This window comes from Choristoneura fumiferana, chromosome 16 (genome assembly GCF_025370935.1).
Source record: "Choristoneura fumiferana chromosome 16, NRCan_CFum_1, whole genome shotgun sequence".
Lineage (NCBI taxonomy): Eukaryota > Metazoa > Arthropoda > Insecta > Lepidoptera > Tortricidae > Choristoneura > Choristoneura fumiferana.
Window position 1 is genome coordinate 1350729 of NC_133487.1, and position 24043 is coordinate 1374771.

Here is a 24043-nt window from a genome sequence, read left to right on the forward strand (position 1 = left end):
AATAAACGCTTAAATTTGTGATTTCTACATTATATTTTCAATACGACCGGGTTCGATTCCCGAACCGGGTATTTTTTTTAAATCTATGAATTTAAAGAAAGAAAGAAAGAAAGAAAGAATATAATGACCCGGATAACTCACGTCTTAAATCGAGCTTAGCTCGACATGTTTCGGGCTAATCCGTAGCCCTTCGTCTTCGGAGCAACGCGACTCAGCGGCTGCTGCAACACGCGCACTGCGCGCCGCTGCTCTGCTCTGCTTTAAAGAAAGAAAGGTTTATTTTGGCTCCATAAGTACCGCCTAAAACTAAGACTAGAACTAGCACTAAAACTATGTTACTTGGTGACACGGCAGGATACCAAAAAGGGTCTCCACTCAGCATGTGTTGCCGCACATTATGTGCAGTAACACTGGTTTTCTGTGGAGCCCACACGTTAAATAAACATGTATGCATGAGCCAGTTCCTTTGCCCCAGTCAGACGGAGAAAAAAAAAACCATAGACAAGGGAGAAGTGACGTGGCTCAGTGTAAAAGATAATAATACAAATCACAGAGTACTTTATACATATAAATACAAATACTGCTGTCGTGGCAATAAATAATTAATAATTTAGTTTTTCTTGTCTCTAAAATTCGTTGACATCGTTCCTAAGAACAGATCTTTGTACTATTTCTTGTAGTTTCAGAATGGCTCATACTGACCGATCTTAATGTGGCACCCTGTTTACTTTCGCAAGGTAACACCTAGGGGCTACTACGAAATTCGAAAATCGAAGTTCATGTCGTAACTACCGTCTCTTTCACTCTCGTGTAAAATAATATAAGCGTCAGCGGGACAGCAAGACACGACGTTCGAATTTCGCACTTCGTAATACAGAACCTTAATCAATATAATATTTAGCAACTTGTTTCTATTCTCACAGAATTCAAGCTCGGCACGACCTGAACCTGAAGAAAGCTCTTCTACCGAAGACCATGTCTCTGTGGGACTACCTCATGAGACCAGAGGCGGATCCGCCAGTACCCTCGGGTGCCACCAAGTTCAGTTACTCTGTCAGGTAATACGGGTGTGCCCGACATCATACTGAGTTGAGAGTGTTACGTGTCATTTGTCTTTGTTACTGTTTTTTTTAATCTTAAGGGGCTGTTTCACCACCGATTGATTAATTTTATTTGACGGATAAATGTGATGCCGTCTCCGTCTATTTGAACAAAACAAATAGAGACGGCATCACATTTATTCTGTCAAATAAATTTAATCAATGGATGGCGAAACAAAGGGTAAAGTCACCAAATTAAATAATCGTCTTTCTATGATTGGTTTTTTGGAGTCGTTTTGTATTTTTTATTTCAACTCCAAATTTGTTACTTTTACGGGTATCCCGTGAAACCATATCGCAAATACAAACTGAGACATGGATGCACAGAAAAACCAGAAAAAATGGAATCGAACCCAGGTCCTCAGCATTCCGCGCTGCGTGCTATAACCCCTACACCACTGCTGGACAGGAATCTAGACACGAATTTTTCCTATGCATACATATCTCAGGTTGCTTATTTCTACTATGCTGCTTAAGCAGCAGCACTAGCGACATCTATGTTGCGTCGACTTTCGGAACTAACCGCTCACCCAGACAAGAGATGTCGCTACTAAGCAATCAAATTATGATTGGTTTTTTGGAGTCTTTTGTATTTTTTATTTCAACTCCAAATTTGTTACTTTTACGGGTATCCCGTGAAACCATATCGCAAATACAAACTGAGACATGGATGCACAATCGTCTTTCTTTCTTTTTAAATATTTGAATACCATAGAACATCTGATCTCTGCCGTTCTAGTATTGACGACCGGATAGCCCAATAGTTAGAGAACATGACTATAAAGCTGAGGTCTCGGGTTCAATCCTCGGTCGGGGCAGATATTTGTATGAATAATACGAATGTTTGCTCTTGAATCTTGGATGTTTAATATGTGTGGTATGTTTATCTTTTGTCTAGTACATATAGAAGCAACTAGAGGTCTATGGGGGAGACCTGATCGTCACTACTTTTAAAAAAAGTCGTAGCTCAAAATAGATAACATCAAGGTTCAATTTTGTTGACATATTGATTTTAGATACGAGATTTTTTCAAAGTAGTGACGTTATGTCCAACAGTGAAGTTCCTACGACATTGTGATGCAGTTGATGATTTTATTCATTACTATAGTTTAACCGCGGCTTCGCACGCCTAAACTATTCGATCTAGTAGTTACAATTGAAATTCCGGGATTTTATAAAATTCCTCTGGGAATTCCCAAAGTTTACATCGTGGTCTTCATTGAGGTTGTGTCAAGAACAACTATCCAAAATTTCAATACTCTAAACCCAGCGGTTGGAATTTCAAGATTTTATCCCTATCCCGAGGGAATGCCGGGATAAAAAGTGCCCAGGTTACTTATATGTTTTTCCAGACGTACCTACATCCCAAATTTCATGACTCAAAGCCCAGTGGTTGTTATTTCGAGATTGTATCCCTATCCCGTGGGAATATCGGAATAAAAAATAGCCTTTATGTTAATCCAGGCTATACCTGTACGCCAAATTTCGTAGTTTTTGCGTGAAAGAGTAACGAACATTCATCCAAACAAACAACCATCCATACAAACTTTCGCGTTTATACAGGGTGTCGTCAGCGTGTGTGAAGCTGTCGCACGCGCACGGTGGGCTGCTCGCTATTCGCGTGCGCGCGCTCGAGAGCGACTGCGTCTTCCGAGCCAACGATCGCATGACGCTCAAACTGTATCTCGCAGCTGCCACGGTTGATGACCTGGCTGGACCCACCCTGTATCCAAAGGTAACGATTACTAACCAAGCTTCGCTTGTTACTTAGGACTCTGACCTACTTTGTATCCTAAGAAACATTACACCTCGTGGTTTATAATAACAGCCTGTAATATCAATTGAAGGCTCTGAAACGGTGAGCTATTCTCGTAAGTCCTGACTTGTTTTATCATACATCGTTCTACAGACCGAGGCGAGAATTCTAAGTATTGTTATTTTGAAAATTACTAACATACTCGTACTAACTTTAAAGTGCATATTTCATAAAAAAAAAAGTATAATAATCTATCTATCGGGAACGGCTGGGCCGATTTTACTTATTCTTATTTTGTTGTATACGTCATTGTCAGGAGAAGGTTTTTATGGAAGAAAACTTGAAAAAAATACTACGGGGGCGAATCCGCAGGCAACAGCTAGTATTTAATAAAAATAAATAAATAAATATTTCATTTAAAATTTGTACTCCACCAAGTATATTCGGTAGTTATTGTTACAATTGATTTGTACTTTGTGAAGTACACGGGGACTTTCGAGGCTATTTTTATGTCTTTATACTGTCATTTGTAGATATTAATATGCCGAATATTAGTGTAGTATCTAATACTCATTACAATTATTGTCAGAACCACCTACCTAAAAGCTAAATTCGTCTTGAAGGCTCAGTTTCATTGGTCGATATGCAGCGTACGGCATCTCTCCGCAAACGGCGACTATATAGTTATACACGAATGCGGGCATGCGTTATGAAAATCTCCCGTACCCCGCATGTGGGCCCTATCGACCAATGGAAAGGGTTCCCAGAAGTCGGGCTCTGTGGCATGCATTATGGAAATCTCCAGCACTCCACATTAGGGTCCTATCGACCACTGTAACTGAGCCTTGAAAGGATTAGACGAAGTTTAAAATTCCGTTTCCAGCTGATGTGGCCCGACGAGGAAAAAGTGCTGGAGTTGAAGTACGTACGGGCCGCGCCGCGCTTCTACGGGCAGCAGCAGCTGAAGTCCCACGGCGAGCTCAAGCTGCACGTGGGGAGACTCCAGCTGGTACTGCTGCACTGCGCGCTGCATCACCTGCAGGTGGGTATGGGTACAGCTGGACAGGGACAGCTGCAACCACCTGCCTCATGTTTAACTCATCGTCTAATCAAGTATACTCGTATGTATTTAATCCCAAACATTATTTGGGATTGCATTTACTTTGTTAGAGTAATTATTATTAAAAGTATTTACTTTTTACCATAAAAATAGAAAGCCTTAAAAAAGGACAGATCCAGTCTCAAGTATGTATTGAAGAGGTTAATTCCACACAGCTGGACGGATTAGAATGAAATTTGTAGTTTGAAAAAGTATGTAGAATGTAGATAGTTATAAAGGATCGGCATAAATCTCAGAAATAAAATAATTGTTGGAAATTGAGTGAAATAAAAAAATTAAAAACACATATCAGGTAATTATAAGAAATTCTCAAATGGATTGTCAAATGTATACAAAAAAATAAAAATAGAATTGACAATGTCAAATTAGATTATTATTAAATAATAATAATAATTAAAGGTAAAAACAAGAATATAAATCTATCTCAAATATATGCAATACTTATATGAACAATCAATTAAACAAACAAAAAAAATTAAAATGTCAGGGCAATAAAATTAAAAATTAGTTCACAAAACTATGACAAATGTCAACCGAACAAAACGAGAGTACAGAAACAAGGTACAATACAATACAATACAATACAAAGACTCTTTATTGTACACCAGACATAGTAAGCGATACAGAAAACAAATTATTAAAATTACAAGGTGAGCAATAGGCGGCCTTATCGCTTAAGAGCGATCTCTTCCAGGCAACCTTTAGGTACATAAACAAAATAAAAATGAAATGCAAATGTCAACATAAAATTTCACTATACTCTTTTAAAGAGTACAAAGACTTGTCCAAAAGAAGTTTTTTTAGTGTGCGTCCAAAATTCCAAATGTCTCATGATTGATTACAATAAGAGATTTGTTAATCAGTCCCTAGTTGCCTACTTTGTCAGTAGATATCCATAAAAGTATGTTGGTATGTTTCCAGCAATTCCTGGAGCCGCTGGTCCCGTCGAGCGTGGCGTCGGAGGCGGCGGTGGCGGCCGAGCGCGCCGCCGAGCGCCAGGCGCAGAGCTTCCGCACGTGGAGCGCCCGCATCAACCTCGTCATAGAGGTATACAATCAAATGGATCATAACCTGAAAACGGTAGAAATAATAAATGCACACACAATACGATACACATTCGCATTAGATAACAACCAGACACTGACAAATAAGTAAAACAAAAACTATAAAAAATCTATATATATAAAAGAAAGTCGTGTTAGTTACACCATTTATAACTCAAGAACGGCTGTACCGATTTGGCTGAAAATTGGTGGGGAGGTAGCTTAGAACCAGGAGACGGACATAGGCTACTTTTTATCCCGATATTCCCACGGGATAGGGATAAAATCTCAAAATAACAACCGCTGGGCTTAGAGCCGTGAAATTTGGTATGTGGCTAGCTGGTCGTCTGGAATAACACATAGGTTACTTTTTATCCCGATATTCCCACGGGATACCTAGGGATAAAATCTCGAAATAACAATCTCGGGGCTTAGAGCCATGAAATTTGGTATGTAGGTAGCTGGACCTCTGGAATAACAACACATAAGCTACTTTTTATCCCGATATTCCCACGGGATAGGGATACACACACACAAACACCACGCCTGTATTCCCAAATGGGGAAGGCAGAGCACACGAAACGTTACCGCTTTGGAGCCACTTTTAGCAATTTTAGGTTTAAAATTTGTCAAAAAAGGTACAATAGAGATAAAATCTCGAAATAATAACGCTAGGCTTAGAGTCATGAAATTTGGTATGTAGGTAGCTGGACATCTGGAATAACACATAGGCTACTTTTTATCCCGATATTCTCACGGGATAGGGAAAAATATTGAAATTTCAGCAATGGGTTTAGAATCTTGAATTTTGTACAATACGGTATTTGACAACTCCTGATTTTGCCATATCTTAATATTATTATGAAAATACAGATAGTGTTTAGCGAAGAGAAAATTTAAATCGGTTGAAAATAGGATTTATAGTGATTTTTTGAAAAATCTATATACATGTCTCTTTTTCAAACGCTTTTCTCTATGCAGCAAGTATGATGGTACTGGCGTGTGACGTCACATGCCAGTATGTCTTTCTCTGTCTAATCTTGAATTTCAAACCTTTATAACTTTGTTTTTTGAAAAGGTAGCTTAAAAATTGATTTTCTATTCGATAACAGGCATTGTGTAGTTTTAATATATAAAACATATAAAAAATAGTCAAATACCGTATTGTTCACATTCACAACACAACCTCAATGAAAACCACAATATAAATTTTGGAAATAATCATTTATAATAATGGTGTCCTAACCTGACTTTGTTTTATTTAATCCTTATTATTCTTATAAACTTTAACGTTATGTTTATTATACTCATTCAGTTACGTTAGTAAAATCCTACATTGTTTAGCTAAAAGTTAACACTACATTCATTGTTTGCCTGTTAAGTAGGCGGTACGAAGTTCGCCGGGACAGCTAGTAGATAATAAAAAAGAGTAGGTACAAAAACATAAAAAGAGGTCTGTCGCCAACATAATCATAATCATTTATTTGCCATATTATGTACATAAGTATACATGCAAATATATATAAATTGAAGTCGGTTAAAATTAGAATTTACAATACGATATACATATACTTGAAGTTATTGTTTACGGCAGCACTTGATCATTCAAAGTTTTATTAATAAATTAAAGCTATGCTTTGGTCACGCGACGGTTTGGTGCGCCGACGTTAAGGCCCGGGCTACACGCAGCGACTTGCTTGAGCAAACGTTTGTGCAAAAGTTGGCGCAATACTGTATGGCGTCCCTCAAGATAAAAAAATATAATGATAATAAAGAATAATAATAGATACAAATCATCTTAACTTATCTTAAGCCGTGTGTGTGGTATACCTACCGTTTCGCCATCTTAGCGCACATGCTTGCTTGTGTAAATTTGTAATTTGCACAAGTATGATTGATCGTGTAGCTGGACCCTTAGAATGCCCCCCCCCCTGAAATGATTTAATTTTTATTATTACTACACTACTATTCACTTTTAATACACACACTACACACACTTGTATTCTGAAGATATTTATCCAAATAAGCACTAAGATTTTACTTTTATTATTTTAGATCCACGCTCCAGTATTGCTGCTGCCCCAGAAGCCTTCGTCGCCTAACCTACTTGTGCTAAATATGGGTAAGCTAACTATCTTACCATCGCACACGTAATCCATTATATTCAACTGTTGAATTGAATTTTCGCGTTCATACTGAATTCTTATGAAAGTTCCCAAAAATATATCGTGGATCCCATTAACTTTTGCTTATAAGTTACTCGCACCAAATTTCATGTCTCTCTAATCCTTGTGGTTAGATTTCCAAATTTGACGATCTCGTGGGATTACTAGAACAAAAAAGTAGCCCATAAGTTATTCCAGACATCGAGCTTACATACCAAATTTCACCTAAATCCGTTCAGCTGTTAAAGCGTGTAGGCTTAGATGAATGATTGGTCTCGCGCGCTCGCTCGACTAGATACCACGCTAACTAAAAACAAAACGTTCTTGAATGCGGAAACTCAATATTGTAGTGTGCGTAAGAACGGTGTAAGACAATTTGCAAGGATGCTAGTGTGCGTGACGAATTGTATTGCCAGCTGCTCCACTGTTACCCGAATTATTGGGAAAATAAATTATTCTGTGGTCTATTAAGTTACTGGTTACAAAATGTATCTTGGGAAATACTTAGAAATTAAGAAGTAATTAAGAGCGAATGTATTAATATGTTTGTGTATAGGTTAGGCGTAGGTTTCTTCTTTAAAAAAAATGGTAGGTATGATGTAGGTATATCAATGATCAGGCCTAACTTTTAATTAAAAAATATATATATTTAAGGACATTCAATATTTACAAATAATTACTGAAAATTCATGGACTGAGTCACCAACTAAGAAGTTTTTGCGTACTTAACACGTTGCACCTATAGTTAAACCTAATATAATGTAGGTACAGGTTAATTAAGACTAAAAATAAAAATAATTGTTTACAAAATATACATACATAGGTACATGCATACATACATACTTACATACATACGCTTGAAAAACATAACCCTCCTTCGGGCAGTCGGGTAAAAAGTTAACATTTCAGGAAAATGGGTAGAAATACGAAAAAAAAAAATTTTCGTTTCCCGTAATACCTAAGTAAATCAGCTGATCGGGCTTTTGACTGGGAAGACGAAAAACAATTTTAATTTTAAGACACATTCACCCCTTAATTAAATAGTGTCGGGTAACAATTTATACACCTTCAGTGTATAATATCACAAAGATAAACATTAAATAATATAGAACTAGGTTATGTATATATAATAATTACGTTAGATACTTAAATAAAATAAGTTATTAAAATTTATCATCATTTAATGATGATAACAATAAATTTCAATTTATTAAAATCTCAACCACGGGGAATTTGATTCTTGTGTACGCGGCAACACAGAATGGCGTTTAGGGTTCATGTTATTTTATTTTGTAATTTCGAAATTATACGATATTTACTGATGGTATGTGATCCCAGTGTCCTTCTTATTTCTTGTAGTATTATTTTTAAACAGTTTCACTGCGAAAACTGGCATTTTACTTCGGTTTATGACCAAAATTTAACAAAAATTCGGGACATGCACATTACGCACAGTTTGCAACGCGACTGACTCGCCTCGGGCTCAGGTACGCCGATTTCGGCGTACTATTTGTTGCCGCATTTGACAAGTACGCCGGCGGTATCTAGTCGAGCGAGCGCGCGAGACCAATCATTCATCTAAGCGTGTAGGAATAACAGTCATTTTACAGACATGCAAAATTTCACGTTTATAATACTAGTAGGTTATAAAACTACCTACAGTTATCTATATATATAAAAGAAAGTCGTGTTAGTTACACCATTTATAACTCAAGAACGGCTGTACCGATTTGGCTGAAAATTGGTGGGGAGGTAGCTTAGAACCAGGAGACGGACATAGGCTACTTTTTATCCCGATATTCCCACGGGATAGGGATAAAATCTCAAAATAACAACCGCTGGGCTTAGAGCCGTGAAATTTGGTATGTGGCTAGCTGGTCGTCTGGAATAACACATAGGTTACTTTTTATCCCGATATTCCCACGGGATACCTAGGGATAAAATCTCGAAATAACAATCTCGGGGCTTAGAGCCATGAAATTTGGTATGTAGGTAGCTGGACCTCTGGAATAACAACACATAGGCTACTTTTATCCCGATATTCCCACGGGATAGGGATACACACACACAAACACCACGCCTGTATTCCCAAATGGGGAAGGCAGAGCACACGAAACGTTACCGCTTTGGAGCCACTTTTAGCAATTTTAGGTTTAAAATTTGTCAAAAAAAGGTACAATAGAGATAAAATCTCGAAATAATAACCGCTAGGCTTAGAGTCATGAAATTTGGTATGTAGGTAGCTGGACATCTGGAATAACACATAGGCTACTTTTTATCCCGATATTCTCACGGGATAGGGAAAAATATTGAAATTTCAGCAATGGGTTTAGAATCTTGAATTTTGTACAATACGGTATTTGACAACTCCTGATTTTGCCATATCTTAATATTATTATGAAAATACAGATAGTGTTTAGCGAAGAGAAAATTTAAATCGGTTGAAAATAGGATTTATAGTGATTTTTTGAAAAATCTATATACATGTCTCTTTTTCAAACGCTTTTCTCTATGCAGCAAGTATGATGGTACTGGCGTGTGACGTCACATGCCAGTATGTCTTTCTCTGTCTAATCTTGAATTTCAAACCTTTATAACTTTGTTTTTTGAAAAGGTAGCTTAAAAATTGATTTTCTATTCGATAACAGGCATTGTGTAGTTTTAATATATAAAACATATAAAAAATAGTCAAATACCGTATTGTTCACATTCACAACACAACCTCAATGAAAACCACAATATAAATTTTGGAAATAATCATTTATAATAATGGTGTCCTAACCTGACTTTGTTTTATTTAATCCTTATTATTCTTATAAACTTTAACGTTATGTTTATTATACTCATTCAGTTACGTTAGTAAAATCCTACATTGTTTAGCTAAAAGTTAACACTACATTCATTGTTTGCCTGTTAAGTAGGCGGTACGAAGTTCGCCGGGACAGCTAGTTATAAATATTTCCTCATCGTCCTTAATCAAATTGCGAATGCGAGTCGAAATCAGTGACCGCATTGCACAGAACGTATATCGAGATAGACGAAAAGAGCGCTTCAAACTGTATGAGAACCTAGCGTGTCGAATTTTTCGTACCTCCGACGACGTCACGAGCGAGATTTAGTGATGGGAAATCAAGACCGCACGCTACCGATTCAAAGGCGCATTTAGGTCGGACAAAACCTTGACCGTGGATCAAACTTTTTACACGCAAGGTAGAAACTCTTACGGTCTATCTCGATATAAGGTCTGGCAGCTTTGTCTAACGAACGGGCGTCTGCGATCGCATAGACCATCTCTTTCTACCCTCATGCCATACCATGTGATAGAAAGAAGCAGTGAAATCGATTATGATTTCGAGTGCATTCGGCAATAAGACCTTGGTGGCTCGGTGCCCAATGATCATTTGCTTAACCACTAAATGTATTCAACGTAAGTAAATACTTAAATTATCTCTGTCTCTTCAGGTGACCTGGTCATAGAGAATTTCTTCAAGCAGACAAACCCGCGCGACGCGTCTAGTCCCGTACAGAGTCCGGTGATCGACAATATTCTGATAAAACTGGTCAACGTAACGCTCTCGCGCGCTGTCATGACACTCGCTGGGACGTTGGAAGTACAGGTACCATTGGAGTGTTTTTAAAATAAAGCAAGAGGTTCTAATATTTCGGTTGTATGTTTTGTTGCAACCACAAAATTTCGTCATTTATGAAACGATTTGGAATTTTCTTTTGGGGTAGCGAATGTTTCTCGTTTTTAGGGAACGGAACCCTATTTAAGCCGTGGTGGCCTAGTGGTTGGTCTTGTTTTGTTTTGAAAAAATGATTTTATGCCAAGTTTCTTGCGGCGCTTTCTTCTTGATAATCATAGTCTTTCCGAGAGCACAGGTAATATAAAAAAAATACATATGCATCCTACTTACAGAATAAACATTTTCATTTTGACCTATGATCTCTCAAGCACAGGTTCGTGGGTTCAAAATCGGGTTAACACCCTTGAGTTTTCGATATTTATCTGCGACACGCGGTTTAATTAACTAGCTGATATTTGGCGACCACTTCATAATTTCTTGGTGGTCACTTCTGTATTTTGTGTAAGGAACCAATCCTGGAGCCGGTGGCGCTCCGCTGCGACCTGAAGCGCGGCGTGTCGTACCAGCAGCAGCAGCAGTGCGCGTCGCAGCGCGGGCTGCTGCTGTGCGACGCGCACGTCGCCGTCGACACCGTGCTCGTCAGCCTCGGACACCGCGACCTGGCCACCCTGCGCGCCGTCTGGACCGACAACCTCAGCGAGGCCAGATACATCGGTAACTATACCAACCTGAGTACCTCGGTAACTATACAGACCTGAGTACGTCGGTAACTATACCAACCTGAGTACCTCGGTAACTATACAGACCTGAGTACGTCGGTAACTATACCAACCTGAGTACCTCGGTAACTATACAAACCTGAGTACGTCGGTAACTATACCAACCTGAGTACCTCGGTAACTATACAGACAGGAGTATGTCGGTAACTATACCAACCTGAGTAATCGGTAACTATACGAACCTGAATACTACATCGGTAACTATACCAACCTGAATACTACATCGGTAACTATACCAACCTGAGTACCTCGGTAACTATACAGACCTGAGTACGTCGGTAACTATACCAACCTGAGTACGTCGGTAACTATACAAACCTGAGTACGTCGGTAACTATACCAACCTGAATACGTCGGTAACTATACCAACCTGAGTACATCGGTAACTATACAGACCTGAGTACGTCGGTAACTATACCAACCTGAGTACCTCGGTAACTATACAGACCTGAGTACGTCGGTAACTATACCAACCTCGGTAACTATACAGACCTGAGTACGTCGGTAACTATACCAACCTGAGTACCTCGGTAACTATACATACCTGAGTACGTCGGTAACTATACCAACCTGAGTACATCGGTAACTATACCAACCTGAGTACCTCGGTAACTATACAGACCTGAGTACGTCGGTAACTATACCAACCTGAGTACCTCGGTAACTATACAGACCTGAGTACGTCGGTAACTATACCAACCTGAGTACATCGGTAACTATACCAACCTGAGTACATCGGTAACTATACCAACCTGAGTACCTCGGTAACTATACAGACCTGAGTACGTCGGTAACTATACCAACCTGAGTACATCGGTAACTTTACCAACCTGAGTACATCGGTAACTATACCAACCTGAGTACATCGGTAACTATACCAACCTGAGTACATCGGTAACTATACCAACCTGAGTACATCGGTAACTATACCAACCTAAGTAACATCGCCTTGTGGGGTCAAAAAATCTGTCCTTCTGATCGGTACATTCGTTTATTTATTGTTACAGACAGCATAATTCCAAGTTCCCCGGTAGAGACGCAACCTGTCGACAATTCGGTGAAGAAACTTCAAGCGTTCTTTGCTCAAGGTGAACCCATACGGAAGGAGGTTGTCATCAGGTAACGACATCATCATCATTTTAAGAGTTGCACTTTTGTCGATAGAGCCATTACCATTACCAACTATCCCTTTCTTCAGCCAGCCTTTTAACTTCTTGATGGGACCCGGCGTTGACGTCAAACTGTTTGAAATTTTCTCGTTCTTATTCCTTGTCTACGTCATAAACATAAGGAACTTCTATTCAAAACTTCATCTTTTAGAGCCCAGGGTTTGGACTGAGCGCTGGTGAGTTAGTCAGTCAAGATTGTTTCCTTTAATATGTTTACATTTTTGCACCAGGTTCACTCTTGAAGGCATGGAATTGAAACTGTTCTCCGACGTGGATGAAGTGCTGAGCTCCCCCGTCCGGGATCTTAACCATGGTCTCGCCAAACTGACTGCGGGAGAAGCCACACTTCAGATTGACTACTTCTCTGACTCCAGCACTGAGATGAGAGCCAGTCTGCAGAGTCTGCTGGTTGAAGACATCAGGCCTGACCCTGGGATTGTTATCGAGAAGTGAGTATTAATATAACTACAGAAGCTGCAATGCAGCCAGGCTACTTCTGTGACTTCAGTACTGAGATGAGAGCCAGTCTGCAGAGTCTGCTAATTGAAGACATCAGGCCTGACCCTAGGATTGTTATCGAGAAGTGAGTGTTAACATTACCGCGGCCAATAGAGACCGGTGGAGAAAGATCGCGAAGGGAGCGACCCGTTATGACTACGACAACTCTGTCAAGAGTCAACTCAGTTTATCAGAGCTCAATGTCTATAACCATTGCGTTGCAGCGACGTAGCTAACTGTCCATGTTATTTCTTAAGTGGTTGGTAGACAACGCCGATGATGTTCGGTTTTTTTCCAGAATATTCCAGTCGCAGTGCTACTCGTCGCGCGGCGGCGCGGGCATCTCAGTGTGCCGGCCGCCGCTGCTGGACGCGCACGTGCGCGTGAGCGGCGCGCGCGCCACCAGCTGCGACGTGCGCGTCGACCGCACGCGGCTCAACCTGGCCGCGCCCTTCGTGCTGGCGGTGTGCCGCGCGCTGCTGGACGCCGCGCCAGGTATATAGAGATGACCACAGCAACTGCTAAATTATGGGACGAGAGGGCTACGATTGTTCACCCGTTCGTGTCCTCTTACATGACTGCAACTTCATTTCGAAAACGTGTGCAAACAGTGGCAACAGGCAGGGACACCGTCTACACAGATAAATAAATTAATAAAATAAAAAATGGCTGCGAGTGGCTTAGTTTTGGAAGCGGTTGTGCCGGCTTGCCGAGCACGCCCTCCCAAATCAGGGCGAAGCTGTAACGGTGGAAACACCAACAGCACTGATTGGTTTTTTGAAGTCTTTTTGTATTTTTTATTTCAACTCCAAATTTGTTACTTTTACGGGTATCCCGTGAAACCATTACGAAAATACAAACTGAGACATGGATGCACAGAAAAACCAGAAAAAGAGACCAGCGCTGGGAATCGAACCCACGTCCTAGTCAGGAACTAGTCCAGCGGCGGTGTAAGGGCACGCAGCACGGATTGCTGAGGACCTGATACCAACAGCACTACCAAAGTAAAAAAAAGGGGCTTAGCCTCGAGGGCTTCACGTTTCGCCTCCAGCTCCGATCATCTCTGTAACCCGTCTTCGTACAACATTATCAGAAACTGGCAACATTTGACACGGTCAGCGAGACAAATTGTCAGTAAATTTTGTCCTAATATTCCTTAAACGTATATGACATGCTGTATTTTTTTTGATAAATAAATAAACGACTGATCAAACTGCACGGTGTTGCCAGGCGAGCGCAGCATGGAAGGCGGCGTCGTGAACCACGGTTATGTGGGGGAACTGCACTCCAAGTCCAACAACAACCGGCCCGCGAGATTCCCGAGCTCCAGCGACTCCACCAGCGGGTATTATTCTGCAGGTGAGACACAGGGGTTGCAAGGAGCGCAGTGTTGCCACCATTGGCGTGCGTTTGGTCAACTTATGGGTAGGCAGCGCTAGTCTGCGCCGCAGCCCCGTGCGGCGACCCCCAACACCAGGGTAGGCAGTGTAAGGTGTTGCCTTAATTACAACCTTATTTACAAGCTTCTATTTAACTTGCTAAGTAAATATGTACGGGTCAAATCTTGCAACTGAATTTTAACTCAATTCCAATGGACATATTGAATTAAAATTTGTCATACTTATAAATCTGGTGTCAATACATAACACTCTGATAGTTCGGCAAGGATCGTCTCCGCAGGACGGAACTCCTCAACGGTTAATGGCATCAACTTGAAATTTGGTACGAAAATGTAGTTTAGATGACAATGCAACAAAAAACACAAATTGTACAATCAGCAAAAAAAGCTTGTATTCAAAATAATTTTAATACTTAACTTATTTTCCGGGAGCTGCAAGTTTTTTTTCAAAAAATCACCAGTTTGCAGCAAATTCGAAATGTATATTTACACCAGCCCCTTTCCGCAGCCACATCAGCCCCCGAGGAGTCCCCGGGGCTGTCCATCTCCGTCCAGTTCCGTCAGCCGGAGATCATGTTGTTCACGGACCTGACCAAGTCGGACGGCCACGCGCTGCTGCTACGGACAGAGCTCATCATAGACTACTCCAGCCACTCCAACACTGACAACTTCGTGGTGTCGCTCGCTGGTAGGTCCATTTATATCTCATTCAATTTACAAATCTGTGATGAGACAAAATTTGTGAAAAAAAAGTACTTTTCTATTTTGGGTCTGGTAGCATGGTGAACGGTTGGGTTATTGTGAGGATAGACTTTAGTTTAGTTCGAAACGCGTCGGCTTAGTGTGGTGGTGGTGATACGGTTTGTGTGATGTGAACTGATGTGTGTATACCTAGAGAGTGCCACCCACGAAGGCGCGTGATTTGGTCAAAATTAGACATTAATGACATTGTAATAAAAACCACGGCACACGTCATCGTGAATGAGTCTAGAGTCGTGAGTATGTTCTTACGACGTGGAGGTGGAGGAGCTGCATGAACATACATTTGTTGCATAGCTATCGTAAGTTCGCGAATGAGCAAAGTAGCTAATTATTTATAGTAGTTCGTTGATATGAACCTCCGCAAGTAACTTAAATTAAATTTAGACATGATTGAGTTACAAACATCTTAACTAACTTTTTTTTTATTTAGTCATTGTCTTTGTCCTACTGCTGGGCAAAGGCCTCGCCCTCGGAAATCCTACTTCCCCTGTCGGCAGTAAAGTCTTGCCAGTCGCGTCTGAATGCGTCCAAATCGTCCCACCACCTCCGTCTCGGTCTGACGCGCCGCCAATGGCCATCTTGGGGCGCCCACTGGGTAATATTTGCCCATCTCTCTGGGTGCACACTTTCTTTTTCTTTTTTTTTTTTAAGTAGCCTGTATAATTTCCCACTGCTGGGCAAAAGCCTCCCCTCTTGACCTCCACAACTCTCGTTCGACACTTTCTTATTAATTAATTTTATTTCAGGTCTCCAGATAATGTCAAAGTTGCAGTCCAAATTGAAGAACCTGCCTCCTCAGCTGGTGCTGAAGCCGTGCGACCTGGAATTCTCTAAGAGCTTCAAGACCATGGAAGAAGGAGTCAAGGTTAAACTGTCGGTGTCCGAGATCGAAGTGCATCTGGCAGCGACCACTGTTCACACTGTTATTGGTAATATATTAGCCCAATAAGAGTAAACATGGTTGTTATTTGACCAATACTGAATATGCTCCGTCGCTCTATAGTAAGTTTTTCGAATTCCGTACCTCAGTCGGCAAAAACGGAACCCTTACAGCATCATCCATCCATCCATCCATCTTGCTCGCTAACCCTGCCGTGAAGCAGCAGTGCTTGCATTGTTGTGTTTCGGCGTGGAGAGTAAGACAGCCGGTGAAATTACTGGCACGTGAGGTATCCCATCTTAGGCCTCTAGGTTGGCAACGCGTCTGCAATGCCCCTGGTGTTGCAGATGTTTATGGACGGTGGTGATCTCAGACCATCAGGAGACCCACTTGCTCGTTTGCCTTCCAGTCGAATAAAAAAAAACACCTTTTTTGCTCGTCTGTCCGTTTGTCTGTCAAGACTCTTTTTCTCAGAAACTCTTGGAGGTATCAAGCTGAGATTAATATTAAATACTCAGTCTTCTATCCCTTGGACTAGTGAAAGAAATTAACCTTCTAAGTCAACGCAACCAAAAAATGAATCCAGCGGCACAAAGTTTGGTCCACTGTACAGACCATTTGTTCGAACCATCGAACCAAATAATGACAATATTCAAAATAGGCAATTATACCTAACCTACTTAATTACATAGATTTTAAAAATAAATTATTATTTATTAAGTACCTACCTATTACACTGTATTGTAGGTAACTAATCAACCTTATGATATGAATAAATATTTAATTTGAATTTGATTTTAGAATTATAATAATCTCGTGTTACGTCACGGTGTTTGTGGTCACGCTCCTCTGGATCTGCTCGACCGATGTTTCTATTTTTTTTCCCTTATTTCAATTGTATATATTGTATTTATGAGAATAGTCCGTAAAGTAGTAAGTATATGGCAAAACAAAGTTTGACGGGTCAGCACATCAAGTCATCCACCTTTCACTAAAGGACGATTTTCAGTTGTCAGCCGTAGAGCAACCATGAATTCTTTTAAGGGCCCTGTTGTCCTGGTTAGGCCATGCTTCTGGTGACCCAGAAGCTGGCGCGTAATATCAGCGCTGCAGTGGAATCATTTGATTCCTAACCCAAGTGTCATAATAAATTCCCTGGTCAAGCAATGCTATGTCAATTTTGAACATGAAACTACCGTGAGACTCACTCATATTAAATATATTGACCCGGATATCTCACGTCTTAAATCGAGTTTAGCTCGACATGTGCGCGTGTTGCAGCAGCCGCTGAGTCGCGTTGCTCCGAAGACGAAGTCTACTGATTAGCCCGAAACATGTCGAGCTAAACTCGATTTAAGACGTGAGTTATCCGGGTCAATATATTTAATTTAATATAAATGATATGTCACTATATTTTTTTTTATGAAAAAGTTCCACAGTGGGTCATGCATGATTCAGTTAAATTAAAGTGTATGTGCATAAATTTGAGGGCTAGATTTTTTGACGCTCAGTATTTATTTATATTTCAGAAACAAACAGTCGTTTACATACATTCGTTTTTTAAACTATGACATATAGTTTAGACCTAGAGTTTCCTTTACAATTAAAATTGCAGTGTATATCTAACGAAGCCACATGCCCCGAGATAACAATTTTTTTTTTTTACATTTAGGCTGAAATAATTTGGAATACTTACACACTTATAAAGTTATAATACTACTTACTAACATTTCAATGTACAATAATCAACTTTAAATAGAAAAAAAAAAAAAAAAAAAACTTGTAACTTGACATTTATGTAATTTATGATGTAGGTAAAACAAGGCTAGGCTTAGGCTTAGGCTTTGTAGGCTTTTATATTGAAAGGATAAATAAAATAAACTACAATTTTCAGACATAATGGAGGAGATACAGTCAGAGCTTGCCCTCCCAGAGAACGAGTCGTTCAACTTCTCGACCTCAAACCCCAAGTTCGAGAAGCAAGACGACGAGCTCTGGTCTCCGAAGAAGATAACTCCCTACGTGTTGATCAACCCTGAAGACAGCTACGTCCAGGTAAACTTACAGATAAAGGTAGGACACTGAATATGTTCTCCTAGGCCCGTTTTTGGTGTCACTGTGAGGGTCGCCGTCCCGGGATGACTGTGAAGTTTCATCATTTCATAAAATCTTTTCTCCTACGACCTACACTCTTGACAGAGGGGTCATGCGGTGTCACTCTTCACCGGTCCGGATAGTACCGACATGGAAATACTGACCCTGTTTTTCATGTACCTACACGCAGATTGAAACTGATATGAGTTTAGTTTGATCTCTGTTATTTAATAGTATTATGGGAGCATTTTTAAAGCGTAACGCCTTTTTTGTAGCCAAAATACCCCGCCGTGAAAGTGCAAGAGAGCTTCGACATGGTGATCCCGAGCGTCCGGGTGCTGCTGGAAGTGGAGCAGACTGTGAGGGTGCCAGTTCTCATGGTGAAGGTTCGTATCCTGCGTACTTTCTATGGTTTGCTTATCTGGATATTATTATATTCAGGAATAGAAATGAAACAGTATTTTTAAAAGAAGATAAGTAGATATTTCATATACTTAGTGTTTTTTTTTGCGTGAACTGAAACAATTGCTTTGCTCACCTGCAACTTTATGATAGCTACGTTTATGCAAGAAATGTTCTAGTTATAGATGTTCTTAGTTATAGATGGGTTTGTGTGTGTTGATTCAGTTCCTCCACCTCCAAACTGTAAGAACACACACAAACCCATTTATCACTACAACCACATTACACTGACGCGTTTCGAATTCAACCAGAGCTCATCTTACTACTACTCTATGGTGTGCGTTGAGTTGGCAGCAGGGTACTAACTGCCTATCCTGGAATCGATCCAATGCACGCTTATTCCTACTACTTAAAACCGTAACCAGGCCTTTAGACCATGCAAGTGTTAACGTAAGCGTCTTCGTATCAGTTGACAGGCGAGCTGTCCCTCCACGACTGGTCCCGCCAGCTGCACGGCTCAGGCAGCATGTCGCTGCGCGCGTCGTGCTACAACGAGCGGCTGGGCTGCTGGGAGCCGCTGCTGGAGCCCGTGGTGTGCCGCGAGAACGTGTACCGCCCGTGGGAGCTCACGGCCACCATCTTCCAGGTTGGTGAACTTTGTCAGCTGGCATTGGCGTGCAGTGAAGGCAAAAATAAGTTTATCTTTTTTTGCTGACTGTACTTTTTGTTGACTGTACTTGTATTGTCACCCAAACTACAGTTTGATTAATTCGAGTTAACACTTGACAGATGGGCGTGCCTTCAGTCAATTTTCAACTTTGACGTCATACAAATAAAGCCATTTTTAGTATACCGCTACCCACGTTTACAGATTATGTAAAAACTATTTTATTTGTATGACCTCAAAGTTGAAAATTGACTGAAGGCACGCCCATCTGTCAAGTGGTAACTCCAAGTAATCGTACTGTACATTTGCATACCAAATTAAAGTCGATGCCATTAACCGTTGAAGAGTTCCGTCCTGTGGAGACGATCCTGGCCAGACTACCAGGATGTCACTACCAGATTATTGTATTGTCACGCAATTTATATAAATATATCAAATTTCAAGTCAATCCGACTCTTGGAAGTTGGTCGAATTTAACTTGTAAGATTTGATTACAGACAGACAGACAGACAGACAACGGGACAGGTGAAACTAAATAAAAGTTTGTAAAAAAGTCGCGGTGGCTGGGTAACACTATTTACTGACCCGATTTTTCGTGTACACGCCCATAGAAATTCATGTTAGTTGGGCATAAAGTTGCACTTACTCAATATTACAAATGTGCAAGTTGCGGAAAGTTTCCAAAAAGTTGGAAAAGTTCTCGGAAAATTCTTTGAAATTTTCTCAACATTATAAGTACATATATATAGGAAATTTAAAAAGGGAAAGTTTCAATCCCCATAAAAAATTTCCGAAGTTTTCCTATACCTATGAAAAATTCCCCAGCTTTGGTAAGTTTCCTTTGGCACATCAGTACTCAATATAGCTTCTATTGTCCAGTCAAAAGCCTACGCGATGTCATCCCGGCTCAACACCAGCACCCAAAAGGACGTGGACGCTGAAACTTCCTTCACGGACGGCGCCAAGCGTCGCAAGCGCAGCGAATTCGAGTCCGAAACATCAGCTGACGAAGACAACACCGACAACGAAATGACCTTCATAAAGAACCCACAGGGCAGTAGGAAGGACAATGTGGACTATAACAGCGGGAATATGTCCTTCCTGAGTGCGCTAGATGTGGATGAATCGGACTCGGAGAATGAGAATGGACTGATGGATAAATTGGCGACGGCTATGGGGCATCTGTTTACAGAGTAAGCATATTATGATTGGTTATTTGGAGTCTTTTTGTATTTATTATTTCAACTCCTTTGTTACTCATATTAAATATAATGACCCGGATAACTCACGTCTTAAATCGAGTTTAGCTCGACCTGTTTCGGGCTAATCCGCAACGGCTACCCGACGAAACTGACACCGGCACACAACTACCCGCGTTTTCATCATCATTACAACTGTCAAATGTAGGGTAGCACACAACACTAACAACATCGCTCTGTAAAGGTACGTTCACACACACCGATGACGCAGCACGAGTATTTAACACCGTTTTCCAACTCGGAGGTACCGTCCAACCACTATCCCGGTTGACATTCGGCCGACGACTAATCTCGATGGCTTCACGCACTTTCCGCGGAATGAAAAATTTCTCTCTCGCAAGTACAGATACCTTATCAAATCTGATATAGTGCGTCGAATCCGAGTCCATTGAGACTCGGCAACAGCAGACCCCTTGTCGTCCTGTTTCCTCATACTGCGTATGTGCTCCGATACCCTTGTGGAAACATGTCGAGCTAAACTCGATTTAAGACGTGAGTTATCCGGGTCATTATATTTAATATGAGTGAGTCTCACGGTAGTTTCATGTTCCTTTGTTGCTTTTACGGTCATCCCGTAAAACCATATAAAAATATATGCTTACATTACTTAAGTAGCGTAGTAGAAATAAGCAACCTGAGATATGGGTGCATAGGAGAAATTCGTGTCTGTACTCTGTATTCCTGTCCAGTGGTAGTGTAGGGGTATGGCACTCAGCACGGAATGCTGAGGACCTGGGTTCTATTCCCAGCGCTGGTCTCTTTTTCTGGTTTTTCTGTGCATCCATGTCTCGGTAAGTATTATCGATAGAGTAAGCATAGTATTCTTTTATCATCATAATCAGCTTTCCTGCGGCACTTCCTGCCACGTGCAGTGAAATTGTGGAATCAACTTCCGTCAGCAGAGTTTCCGGACAACTGTGACTTCGGGGCTTTTAAGAAAAGGGCTTATAAGTACTTTCTTAAAAGGCCGACAATGACTCTCGTTGAGTAGTTGGTACTCTGGGCAGCGGTGATCATTTCCCATCAGATGACCCGCTTGCTCGTTTGCCTCCCTCTCTTAAAAAAAGCAGTTGAAATGAGAGCCGAAAGAGATATACGCTTCGCACGCGTAAATCATATCCAGCAGTTAAAGGGGCTGTTTCACCATCCATTGATTAGTGTTAACTGACGGTTAATTGTGATGGCGTCTCTATTTGTTTTGTTCGAATAGACGGGGACGGCATCACATTTAACCTCCTTCAATTAACACTAATCAATGGATGGTGAAACAGCCCCTAAATTCATCATCATCATCCCAGCCTATATACGTCCCACTACTGGGGCACAGGACTCCCCTCAGAACAAGAGGGCTTGGGCCATAGTTCCCACGCCGGCCCAGTGCGGGTTGGGAACTTCACACACACCATTGAATTGCTTCGCAAGTTTGTGCAGGTTTCCTCACGATGTTTTAATTCACCGCATAGCTCGTGGTAAATTTCAAATGTAATTCCGCACATGAATTTCGAAAAACTCAGAGGTGCGAGCCGGGGTTTGAACCCACGGCCCTCTGCTTGAGAGGCGATAGGTCAAACCACTAGGCCACTAAATTACCAATCACGAATAAGAGACTAGCAGAATTTGTAAACGGCACAATTCCAAGTACATGTACCTTTTCCAGCGTATTTTGTCGGATAATTTCGTATTTAATCTTGCTTTCTTAACTAGCTTACTGAAGTTTACTAAAACATTATTCGCCAGAACTGTAGTCTATTTATTTCTTTTCCTCCAGCGACTCTAGCGCAGAAGAGTTGAGCAACGAGTCTGACTCGTCCGCCCCTGAGCAGAGCGAGGGAGAAGGCGAACAGAGCGACAAAGAAGCCGATAAGACTGTCTCCTTCATAGACGGAGATAGAAAAGACAGGACTGTCACTGTTCAGGTAAATTAAACCGAAATCTTTATAGATGTACGAAGACAGTTTTTTTCGTTAAAGCCGTCAAACGGGCATGCGGGTGCGGGTCACCTGATTAATTAATCACCGCTGACTATGAACACTTACAGTACCTACCATTGGAACTGATTGTGTGTTGCCAGCCTTAAAAAAGTTAAAGATATACATGTTGTAGTAAGATGGCAGAACCTCAATCGACGTCTATTGGTTCTGTATTTCGATGGACAAAATTTTGCTAATTAGGTAATTTAGACCTATACAAATCAATAACTCTTTATTTGGATCCCTTTAAGGCATAAGTTCACCTTTGTAAATATTATTATCTTGTTATCTGTTAATTTCAAGTTTTTTTGTACAATTATAATAGTTATACAATACTAACAACAAATAAAAATATTTATAATTGTACATAATGCAGATTAATTCACAAGGGCTGGCACGAATGGATTGAACGAAAGTAATGTCACTTTCACATTTTTGTTGGAAAATGACAGATGCATGACGTTTTCATATTTTTGTGAAGTGTATTCAAATAAGTAACACACAGAAACTTTCATTCATTCATTTGCCAGCTCTTGTCAATCGACCTGTACAATCGTTATTTAAAAAAATCTAAATACTATTTTCTAGGATCCAATCCGCCAAGACAGCGTAGACTCCGGCCTGGAGTCCGAGAGCGTGGAACGCTTGTGCACGTACATAGTAATAGAGGCGAAGGAGCCGCTCCGGCTGACTGCGCACGCGGCGTGCGGGCGCGCGCTGCGGGCGCTCACACTTGACCGCACGGCCTGCGTCGGCGCGCTGGTACAGGCGCCCGCGCAGCTCACGCTCACTAACGACATACGTGAGTATTTTGGTTATTACAATTTGTTGCTTTGAAGGTAGATACCAATGAGAGCTATCGCGTATGAATTCGCCGCTAGAGGCGCTAGTGTAGCGTGAGGTCTCCTAAATGTCAAATCTTATAGTTTTTTGGGTGAGCTACGCGGGTTTATTTATAATTAGAATAATTTTGTGAATATTTTGCAATATCTGAAATTAATTATGGCAAATATGCGTTCCGGGGCAATGAATGTCTGTGTTATGAGACAGTTTTGTCCTCCCTTTTTTCCGAACAAAACGGGGACTATGCAACACTGTGGCATGCTCGATATTTTTATGGTACGGTTTTAAGGTGTATTAAATATGATTTTAATCTAAACTTTGTTTTCACGCCCGTAATAACAGACTTTGAAAGCCATACTTAAAAACCTCTCGCAACAGTGCGCCATCTAGTGAGACAAAAAACGATAGCCCTCATTACGGAATAAGACGATCATCATCATCATCCGATCCGATCCGATTTTGTATTCGAACCTACCCCCAGTTATAAACACAAAGATAGGCTTATGATTGGTTTTTTGGAGTCTTTTTGTATTTTTTATTTCAACTCCAA

The 24043-nt window shown here is 40.8% G+C and overlaps 1 protein-coding gene across 1 annotated transcript in view; it reads left to right on the forward strand.

The window, feature by feature from the left end:
- Nucleotides 1-24043, forward strand: part of LOC141436253 (intermembrane lipid transfer protein VPS13A-like) — an 82259-nt gene that overhangs the window by 22928 nt on the left and 35288 nt on the right. The window contains exons 19-37 of the mRNA XM_074099154.1: nt 924-1058; nt 2664-2835; nt 3740-3898; nt 4898-5023; nt 7075-7141; nt 10647-10801; nt 11278-11485; nt 12558-12669; nt 12950-13168; nt 13516-13712; nt 14448-14576; nt 15125-15304; nt 16125-16307; nt 18153-18313; nt 18628-18738; nt 19224-19400; nt 20301-20614; nt 22449-22596; nt 23239-23452. Of these exons, the coding sequence (XP_073955255.1) occupies nt 924-1058; nt 2664-2835; nt 3740-3898; nt 4898-5023; nt 7075-7141; nt 10647-10801; nt 11278-11485; nt 12558-12669; nt 12950-13168; nt 13516-13712; nt 14448-14576; nt 15125-15304; nt 16125-16307; nt 18153-18313; nt 18628-18738; nt 19224-19400; nt 20301-20614; nt 22449-22596; nt 23239-23452 (3167 nt within the window). The remainder of the gene's footprint in view (nt 1-923; nt 1059-2663; nt 2836-3739; nt 3899-4897; nt 5024-7074; nt 7142-10646; nt 10802-11277; nt 11486-12557; nt 12670-12949; nt 13169-13515; nt 13713-14447; nt 14577-15124; nt 15305-16124; nt 16308-18152; nt 18314-18627; nt 18739-19223; nt 19401-20300; nt 20615-22448; nt 22597-23238; nt 23453-24043) is intronic.